This window comes from Eptesicus fuscus, chromosome 17, assembly GCF_027574615.1.
Source record: "Eptesicus fuscus isolate TK198812 chromosome 17, DD_ASM_mEF_20220401, whole genome shotgun sequence".
Classification (NCBI taxonomy): domain Eukaryota; kingdom Metazoa; phylum Chordata; class Mammalia; order Chiroptera; family Vespertilionidae; genus Eptesicus; species Eptesicus fuscus.
This window is the reverse complement of record NC_072489.1, coordinates 43,642,272-43,652,178: the sequence shown is the minus strand read 5'-3', so window position 1 is coordinate 43,652,178 and position 9,907 is coordinate 43,642,272. Positions and strand designations below refer to the sequence as shown.

Here is a 9,907-nt window from a genome sequence, read left to right as displayed (position 1 = left end):
GGCAGGGGCTCCAACCAGCCGCTCCTGAAGCCGGAAGCTCGGCGGCGGCCTTGGCCAGCTCAGGGCCTCCCGCTAGAATGAGTGCACGTGCCGGCACCGAGCGCTCCCCGCGGCCCCGGCCTGGGGGAGGGAGGTCTGCTTCCCGGCCCGAACCCTGCGGCGGCTCCGCGGCTGCGGCTGCGGCTGCGAGGGGCGGGCCCAGGTCCCGGCCCGCGCCGCCCCATGTGACCCGGTCCGACACGGTATCGCCTCCTCCCGGGGCGGCGGCGGTGGCGGCGGCTCGGGCTCGGCTCCGCGTCGGTCCGGCCCCGCGGCCGCTCATGGGCAGCCAGGGCCGCTTGGGGTCCCCCGGGAACGGCGGGCCGGGCGAGGGCGAGAGCGGGGAGGCGAGGAAGCCGCAGGAAGGGAGGGCCGCGAGGGAGAAGCGGAGGAAGGGGAAGGGGAGAGCGGGAGCCGGGCCGGGCGGAAGAGGAAGCGGGGCGGAGGGGAAGCCGGCGCCGCAGGACGCGCAGGAGGCGGCGGGGCCGGGAGCCGCGGCGGGAGCGAGCGCGGGCCCGGGGGCGGAAGCGGAGGGAGGCGGCCGCGAGGAGGGAGGAGCGGGCCGGGCCGTGAGGGGAGCGGAGGGGAGCGCAGGGCCGGGGAAGGAGGCCGAGGGAAGGGACGATGGGCAGGAGCGGAGGGTCAGGGCGGGGCAGCGCGAGGACGCCGGGCCTGAGGGAGCGCAGGGACCCGGGGGAGAGGCCGGGGGCCGCCTCGCGGGGGCCGGGGCCGGGGCCGGGGCGGCCGTGGCGGAGGCCGAGGAGGAGGCGGCCCGGGAGCCCGCCGGCCGCCCCGCCGCGGGGCCCGCGCTCTGGCGCCTGCCCGAGGAGCTGCTGCTGCTCATCTGCTCCTACCTGGACGCGCGGGCGCTCGGCCGCCTGGCGCAGGTGTGCCGCTGGCTGCGGCGCTTCACCGGCTGCGACCTGCTCTGGCGCCGGATAGCGCGGGCCTCGCTCAACTCCGGCTTCACGCGGCTCGGCACCGACCTGTAAGCGCCCGCTCGCCGCCCGCTCCCCGCCCCGGGCCGGCCGGCGTCCGGGGAAAGGGCGGGGCGCCGCGGCCTGGCCGGCCCGGGGCCGTGTCGCCCCCCCCTCCCCGAACCCCGAGGCCCTAACCCGAGCACCCTTGTCTTCTCGGGGGGCTTCCCATCCCAAGGAGCCTCCCGAGAGCACCCCTCAGTCCGCGCCCTCCCCTGGGCGGCCCCTCACAATTAGCCGTCGTAAGCTCTCCCCGCAGCGTTTGGTGGTCTTTTCACGACGTTGGCTCCCGAGCTCCTCGGCCCGGAGGGCCCGGCTGGTCCCGGCCTAGCGCTCACGTCCAGCCCACGGGGTGGTCTACCAGGACGTTTTGTGGACATTCATCCTCTCACCCTCTTCTAGAAGGGCTCCGGGGCTCAGATAAAACCGGACATGGAGAAAAGGGCTCACACCTGAAAAGAAGGCGCTGGGCCAGGGTCAGCTAGAGAGCGACGCACAGAAGGGGGCCCGCGCAGGGCGGGAGGCCGGGTTCCGTGTGGGCTGTGTGGAAAGGCATGGCATTGCAGTTGGACTTGTTCTTGGCAGGATCTGAGACCCCTGAATGAACAACTTTCCTGACCCCTTAAGCTATCAAATAGAAGGGAAAACATGTATGGACATGGGGGGGGGGGGGGGAGTAAAAGTTTTCAGATTGCACCCAACTCCATCCAGTTTGGGTTAAAAAAAAAAGAAAAGTAGTGCTAATACAGTATTAACACTAAAGAAAGTCGTTTTAAAACATAAAAAGCTATCATGCCACCACCTCTAGACAACTATTCATCTTTAAAATTTTTCAGTTGCACACTTCTTCCTCTTCCTGATTCTAACAGAATAGGTACATAATAAAAGTTTGTAAGCTGTACCATAATGAGATTAAAAGCACTCCTCTAATATTGAATGTTCATGTTATGCCCAACTTTTCGCTATTATAGATAACAGTGAACTGAATAACTTAATGTATGTTTGGTAACAGCTTTATTGGAATATAAGTCACATTCCATGTATCTCTCTTTGAATTGGTTACTGAGGATAAATTCTCAAGATGGGCATTATGGCATCAAAGGTTGGTTTGTAAAGGTATATCAAGGCACAGTGGCACCAGCAATGAATGATTGAACCAATTTCATGTGAGAATTTTAAAAATCTTTGCTATTTGGGGGCACATAACGGTATCTCAAAGTTTTGTTATTTTTGCATTTCTTTTACCACTGACCAGGATAAGTATTTACCCTCGTGCTTGTTTCACCTGTGAGATCGTTCCAAGTTGTTGCCCATTTACTATTGGAGTCTGGATGTTTTTCTGATACATTTGGAATCCTGTGGGTCGTAGCTATTAGGCTTTAGTTATCTTTGATCCAAGTATTTTCCCCAATTCTTTATACTTCAATGTTTTTAGCTTATAGAAGTTTTACACTTAAATACAGGGATGGGCAAAAATAAGGTTACAGTTACTGAATGGAAAATAATACAATAATTAATAGCAATACAAGAATAAACTGTTTTGTATACTCACAACTGTAATCCTACTTTTGTCTACCCCTGTATATCAGAATCTGTCAGTCTTTTGTGGTTTATTTTCTCCCAAATCTGAGAAATTTATAACTCCTCTACAGACCTGTTAAATCTTCTCTTTGAATAGCTACTTGTTTTCTTTTTTTAAAAAAATATATTTTATTGATTTGTTACAGAGAGGAAGGTAGAGAGATAGTCAGAAACATCGATGAGAGAGAAACATCGATCAGTTGCCTCCTGCACACTCCCCACTGGGGATGTGCCCGCAACCAAGGTACATGCCCTTGACCGGAATCGAACCTGGGACCCTTGAGTCCGCAGGCCGACACTCTATTCACCGAGCCACACCGATTTCGGCGCTACTTGTTTTCTTATAATTTGATTTTTTAAATTGATTTTAGAGAGAGAGGAAGAAAGAGAGAAACATCAATGTGAGAATGGAATATCAACTGGTTGCCTCCCACATGCACCCCGACTGGGAATTGAACCCATAACCTGGGCATGTGCCTTGACCCGGAATGGAATTGGCAACCTTTTGGTGCACAGGATGATACTCCAACCAGCTGAGCCACACCAGCCAGGGCTGTTACAATTTGATTTTTAAAAATAGTTAACACTTTCATCAATATCACTTTTGTGTGCAAGGGGTGAGAGTTCAACTCTTATTGTCTAAATGGCTACCTAGTTATCACTATACCTTTTGTCAAATAATTCTTGTCTTTTGTTTTAGAAAGCTTATTTTGTCAAATGTTAATGTACACATGCATACATATATACACATATATATGTGTACATATTGTATATGTGTATATATGTGATCTATATCTGAACTCTCCATTTTGTTCTACTGATATATTTTTCCATTTCCACACTATTTTAAGTATTTTTTGATAGGGTCTAATATCTGTTAGGATTAGATTATCCTTGTTGGATTTTTTTTTTTTTTTTTGGTGTGTGTGACATCTCTACTTCCACTCAACCACCCAAGCAAAAATAAATTCTGTGCCTTTTCACAGTTTTTGTGGTTTTCACAATAAAGTTCCCACATACCTTTTATTATATTTATTCCTAAGTATTCCTAAATATTTTGTGCATTTAGTTTTTATTATGAATAATCTCTTCAGTATGTTTTCTAGTTGGGTATTATTAATCATGTACAAGATTAATCTTTTATAAATTTTGGTCATTTTGTTTAGCTTTTATTCTAGTACGATTTTATTGTCGATGATTATGATTATCTGGGGTTTTGAGGGTTGTAGTCTTGTTACCTTTCTTTATTCCTTATAAGAAAAACTTTCAGAGAATGTATCAGTTGACCTATAAAAGAAGTTGGCTAAAATGACTGGAACTCAAGCCAGCCAAGGCAAAGTTTTGCTTTCTCTCTCCTTATAGAGGTTGAGTGAACGAATGAATGAATTTTTTTTCAAGTGTTTTAAAAGAGAGAGAATGGGAATGAGTGTGCAATCTATAAGCAATAATAACAAAATAAAAGTGAGTTTACATTATAAATTTATAGTGCTTTGAGACTACAAAGTGATATAGCTTTATTACTTATTAGGCCTGTATGTTTTGATTTCTTGCCTGTGCCCTAGGATGAGGTATCTCCAAACTTCTAGGGAAGTTGTTTTACCACAGCACTTGTCACTGTTTTCTGAGCTGAGAGGAGAAGTTTGTATTAGAGCAGGTGGAGCCAGTGTTTACCAGTGTGGTCTGTTTCTGGACAGCTGCAGAGACGTGATAAGCTACCAAGAGAGGTAGTTGTCATCCCTGGAGGGAGATGGCATGCACCCAGTCCTCTTAGGGCATCAGGGCGCCAGGGCCCAAAGTTCAGTGAGAGTATGGCTGCTTGGATAGTGGTAGGGCTGTAGTTCATGCTTTGGGCTAATTAATTGCCAATTGGACCGTGGGATAAATTTTTGTAAGTGACACAAAACTTCATTTTATCAGAAATTTAACCTTAACCTCACAGCATCAGAGTTTTAGCATCTATGAAGAATAGGAATACCATACCTAGAAAAATGAGGCTTAAATGTGTAAGTGCTACAGTGTTCAGCACATAGTAGGCACTCAATAAATTGTTGTAAAGTAGAACTTCTTAATTGCTTGGCTTCTTTAGTCAATCTGTATATGGCGGTGGTCGGCAAACTGCGGCTCGCGAGCTGCGGTTTGCCACTGTGTTGACTAATGAGTTTGCCGACCACTGGTATATGGCAAAAGTGGAGATGCGGCCTAAAGACAAGAGGGAAAACACACACTGCTTAATTTCTCTCACCTGTCCTCGATGTTTTTGGAATCATGACAGCAGAACCTGTGGGCTTAGGGTCTGCACTCCCTGCCGAAGAGCTCTTGATTCTCTGAAACACAAACTGCTAAGGTTTACTGACCTTCCGGCCCAGGGCAAGTCCCATTCAGTTTGGCTGTTCCTAACTGATCATAGCTTTGTTGATGTGAGTAAGATGAACTGCTTTGGTTCCTTGTGATTTGTTAATGGTCTTATACTTGTGCTTGAAGGCATTTTGGCCACTTTTAAACCACAAACAAATAATTTGCTTCCCTTTAGGCCTCTTACCCAAACAGTGAACACTGGTAGGTATCCTGAGGGTTTTTTTTTTTCCTTCAAGCAGACACAGAGACAGCATGAGTCACTCATCTGGCTTAAAATCAGTTTTGTTTGAAGGCTTTATGAAGCCTGGGGAAATAGAAATACCTTTAATATAAAAATCAAGGAAATGTTTCATACAGCAATCTTTTAAGTTTTCCCTAGAGCAGGGGGGAAACTAACCTAGTTCTTTCTTCAAAAACAAAATAGTGAAATTTAACTCTGTCAGTTTATAACATTGTCTAAATGCAAGTAGTTAGTGCGACAGGTGGAAGAACAAAGATGCTACCTGCAGATATTCTGATACTGAAAATAAGAGCAAAGAAAGGAAAGAAAAAAGTATATCTGTGTATGTACTAGTAAACCTATTTTTAAAAAACACTTCTGCCAGTCTTATATTAAAGAAAGCCTACTTAATCCTCCTCCCAAATTAAGTTATTTATGTTTTCAAACTTGAATTTTATTTTAAATATCCTTTGAGCGATGCCTGGGTCCTCTTGCATTTACCTGTGATAGATTTGCCTAGAACTAACAATAGGTGTTTAGGGAGTAAGGCTCTGAGGTGTTTGCCCTGGCATGTACATTCATTCCTCAGACAGGGTCTGGGAGGCTTGGAGCACTTTGAGGCTGGGGAACTGGGGTATCTATTTCAGTGATGATTAACGTCCAGAGTGGCGAGATGGACACAGATAAGCAGAGTGTGTTTGTTTGTTTTAAAATGATTGCGCCTAAGAGCATTTTTTTTTTGGCCCAGAAAGCATAAAGTTTCCTTTCCTAACTCTGAACAGAGAAGGCATTGCTGACTGGTTACATTTAATGCCTAAAACAAATATCAACTTAAAGTAGCTTTGCTTTCTCCTTCACCTTTCTGCCTCACCTAGGGAGGAGAGTCACTGGTTCTCCAGTTCATTGCAAGGTTTCGTATACAGGGCTTGGCAAAAGTAGGTTTACAGTTGTGAGTATGCCAAAACACTGTATATTCTTGTATTTATTAATTATTATATTATTATGTGTTGTATTAACTGTAAACCTACTTTTGCCCACCCCTGTATGGATGTTATTAATCTTCAGTCGTTTTGGAGAAGGCTTATTTTTAATGGTTCTGTGAGTTAATAAAAATTGAGTTCAGTTTACATGCTTATAAAATAAATAAAACAATACACCTGTGGAAGCAGGAAATGGTCTAGTGCAGTCAGTACCTCCACATGCAAACTGGAAGAATGGAAGGGGCCTTTTCCTCCAAGACCGTGAGACTATAGAAGCTGCTTATATCCTTCCCAGTCTTGTAAAACTTGAAGAGGAGGGGATGGATTTGCTAGCTTTGAAGGCAGAAACATGGAGAAACCCAGAGTCCTCACAATCTGCAAGATGAGCAATTCCTGTTGGAATGATATTTGAAGATATTGCAGCACTCCATACTTTCAATTTTCTGTGTCTAACACCTTCACCTGAGGTAAAAAAATGGTGCTTGAGCTGCTGAAGTCAAACTGACAGTGACGTTACTGAGGAAAAATACAGAGCTAAAAAAACACAAAACTATTTTTGAGTGTTTGACATGGAAAAGAATTACCTTTGTGTGACAACTTAACCTTAACTCTGGGTTGACTCTGGCATTGGATACATTTCTGGTCCCAACTCATAACCATGGAACAGGGAGGAGTTCAGGTAGACTCTTCTTGAGGCCAGGCTCCAGTAAATTTTGAAAATTTAAGATGAAATAAACTGTTTGAAAAATGAGAAAGTTGAGTTTTGAATTTTCAGTAAAAATTGGCATACCCGCGACTTTGATTCTTAGAAACAGATTTTTGTTAAGCTCCAGAATTTATATCAGGTGTGTCAACCAGCAGGCGAGGTTGAGAATCCAAAGATCTGGTTTATTCTTTCTATTCAGCAGTCTTGCTCCGGTCTGACCAGGATTCAGCTGGAACTGCAGTTGTAATTCGTAGAAGCAAGATGGTTGGGCTAATTAAGAATCTTTTGAATCCTGAATCATGTAAATGCTTGAACTGTATCTAAAACTGAGTGTGAGACTATCTGGAGAAAGAATTTATTTCTTGTTAGTGGTTTGGCCACCTTGTCTCAACTTTGAGTCAGTTCTTCATTCCTGTATTCAAACTGTCCACGTTGCCCGCGGACGTCTGGGCCACCCAATGGGCCCCGTGCCTGCCCCTCTTTAGCCCACAATTAACAGCCAGTACATTCTTTCTTCTTCTCCTTCGTTTTGGTATTTGACATGAGTTCAAATTGCTGAGAAAGGTGACAACTGTGAAATGAAGACAGGGCTTGGAGACACCTTAAAAAATACATGCAGCGACCACTAAATGACAAGAGCAGACTGCCAGGCTCTTTCAAAACATCACCACGTCTGTTGACTTTCCATTCCTTGTCCGCAGCACAAAATTGGAGGTCAAAGAATCATAGGAGTTAGAGATGGAAAAGACATTTGGGGTCAGCCAGTTCATCCCTCCGCCTTCTCCTGCCCCTGATTCCAAATCATTCCTTACATTATATTTCTCCTCCAGCTCTTGTACAGTTTTCACGGTCTTCACTCAACCCCGGCTGTCACCTTTGGGGAATGATGCTGGAGGCTCTGTCCAGTTTCTCCTCAGCAAAGAGAGATATTGCTTCTGCCCCCAGTTGACATTCGTGAACTTCTTTGTTGGTGGTCTCGGCGGAGAGGCTGAAGGCTAACTGGCAGTCTCTCTGCTGCCTGGTGATAGGGCTTTTCTACACAGAAAAGTGCATATAGTGTATGATGATGTTGGGGAAGGGGAAAGGGCTAGGGTACAGTGTAGCCATTGCTGAATTTGTTCCTAGACTTGTGTTTTTCAAGGCTCTTGACCTGAAAAGGTGTGTGTGTGTGTGTGTGTGTGTGTGTGTGTGTGTGTGTGTACTAGGTATTGGGGAGGTGGACAGAGATAAGGAAATTACACTGAATAAGAGTTTGATAAGAATTCTACCTTGCAAATGGGTGGGTTAAACAAACAAATTAAAAAACAACAGCAATTAGTCCTGTGAAGTAGTAGAGGATTGTTTCAAGGAATACATGTTAGGGAAGAAAGTGGTTGGTGGCTTACTGTACAAGAGGTTTTAGCTTAGAGTCAAGTTGAGAAGAACGGATGGGCTGGAGGTAAGTATTTTGGACTCGGGGACACTTGCTTTTGGTGGGTCTCCCCTTGTTTTAAGTAGCAGAGAAAGAGAAGTCCTATGTTTCCTAGCTGCATGGTTTGGCAGGGAGAATGGTCATTTTTAGAGGCAGCTTTGGAAGGTTACCCCAGCTCCCCCTCTTGTTCTAGCAGCTGTTGGAAGCAGTCTGAAGAGGGTATTATATTTCTTCTGGTAACTCTGCCAAGAATGAGAGGAAATCCACAATCTGTGGGCTTTTGGGGGGGGGGGGGATGGGGATGGGGTGGCAGGTGATGGGACAGGGAAATGAAATTGTTTTATAATAAATATGTTGAGATACTGTTCCTGGAAAGCGGTTTCACTGAAAGGAATGATATTTCCCCTGCTGACTAGCTCTGTAATGGGTTCTGCCAGTACTTCTCTTTCTTCCCATGCTTCTTTGAATTTTCGTTTAGAAAGTCCATATTGAAAAGGTGGGTCAAGATTCAGATACGGGTGGTGTGTGTGCTAAGAGAGGCCTTCCTCTAGGAGTTACTAAAGGAGAACTGCTCATTCATCACTTATCTTGGCTGTAGTTTGACTTTATCATAATGGCCTAGGAACTGGAGATATAAAAACTTCTGGGTGGTATCTAGTTCATGTTCTCTCCATCCCTCCATCCCAGGCTGGAAGGCACCAGGGGTTTTGAAACTTGGCCACTAGGGCTCAGAATCTGCTTTGGTGATTAATATGGGACACAGTTATAAGATTAAAAACTATGAGATAACCCCGAGAAGCAGAGTAGTGTATTCCTCTCCCATTTCAGAGGGGGAGTCCAAGGAAAAGTCATTTTGAAGGTAGGAGAATAAAGTCCACTTTGAATCTGTTAGTGCCCAGTTCAGGTTTCACTTGGAAGATGGTCTATTCTAAAAAAGACATAGTAGCATCTTTTTTTTTTTTTTTTTTAGTAGCATCTTTCTTGCTGTTGTTTATTCTCAGAAAGTGCTAGATTAGCCTTGTATTGTGGGATTCTTGAAAACTGATTCTGTGATCAAATGAGTGTGGGAAATGCTATGTTCCACATTCCCTCTTTCGGGGATTCACAGTGCCCACTGGTAAATTAAAGACACTGAGATGTCCTGTGATAGAGACCCATTTATTGCCCAAAATGTTTTTATTATAAAATTCTTTCTTTCACGGATCAATATTTCTTAACCTCTTGCAGAACATGCACACTGGTCAAGTGTCCTACAAATACAGAACTTGACCAACAGCAGGAGGAAATGAATGTGAATGTGAACATGACCATAAATTCTGAGCTCACTGAAGGAATCAGGGTCATGCCCAGTGCTTCTAAAACGGCTTTGGACAGCTTTGACATGTGGGTGTCACATTAAGATACTTTATCCTCAGATTCCTCCCGTGAAGCCTGTCTAGCATAAGAATTTGGAAGCCTTGGTTGAGTTCCTGAAGATGTGCTGTGTTATACATTTTTAGGAAGGGCCTTTGGAGATGAAGGTAGTATGTCCAGGCTCCTGAAAATCTGCAGGTATTGTTGAAACTGTGACTTGCCAAAGGGAAACGGCACTTTTGAGAACTTGTTGAAGCAGTTTCTATCCAAGTGCCTATTCTATTA

At 45.4% G+C, this 9,907-nt stretch overlaps 1 protein-coding gene across 2 annotated transcripts in view; it reads left to right on the top strand.

Annotated features, from left to right (window-relative positions):
• Window positions 1–240: 240 nt before the first annotated feature.
• FBXW4 (F-box and WD repeat domain containing 4) overlaps window positions 241–9,907 on the top strand; it is an 80,728-nt gene continuing 71,061 nt past the window's right edge. Inside the window, exon 1 of one of the 2 annotated variants that reach the window (XM_054728932.1) lies at window positions 241–1,027. In XM_054728932.1, coding sequence (XP_054584907.1) covers window positions 321–1,027 — 707 coding nt within the window. In that variant the 5' untranslated portion in view covers window positions 241–320. The remainder of the gene's footprint in view (window positions 1,028–9,907) is intronic. The other variant, XM_054728931.1, reaches the window with a different exon arrangement.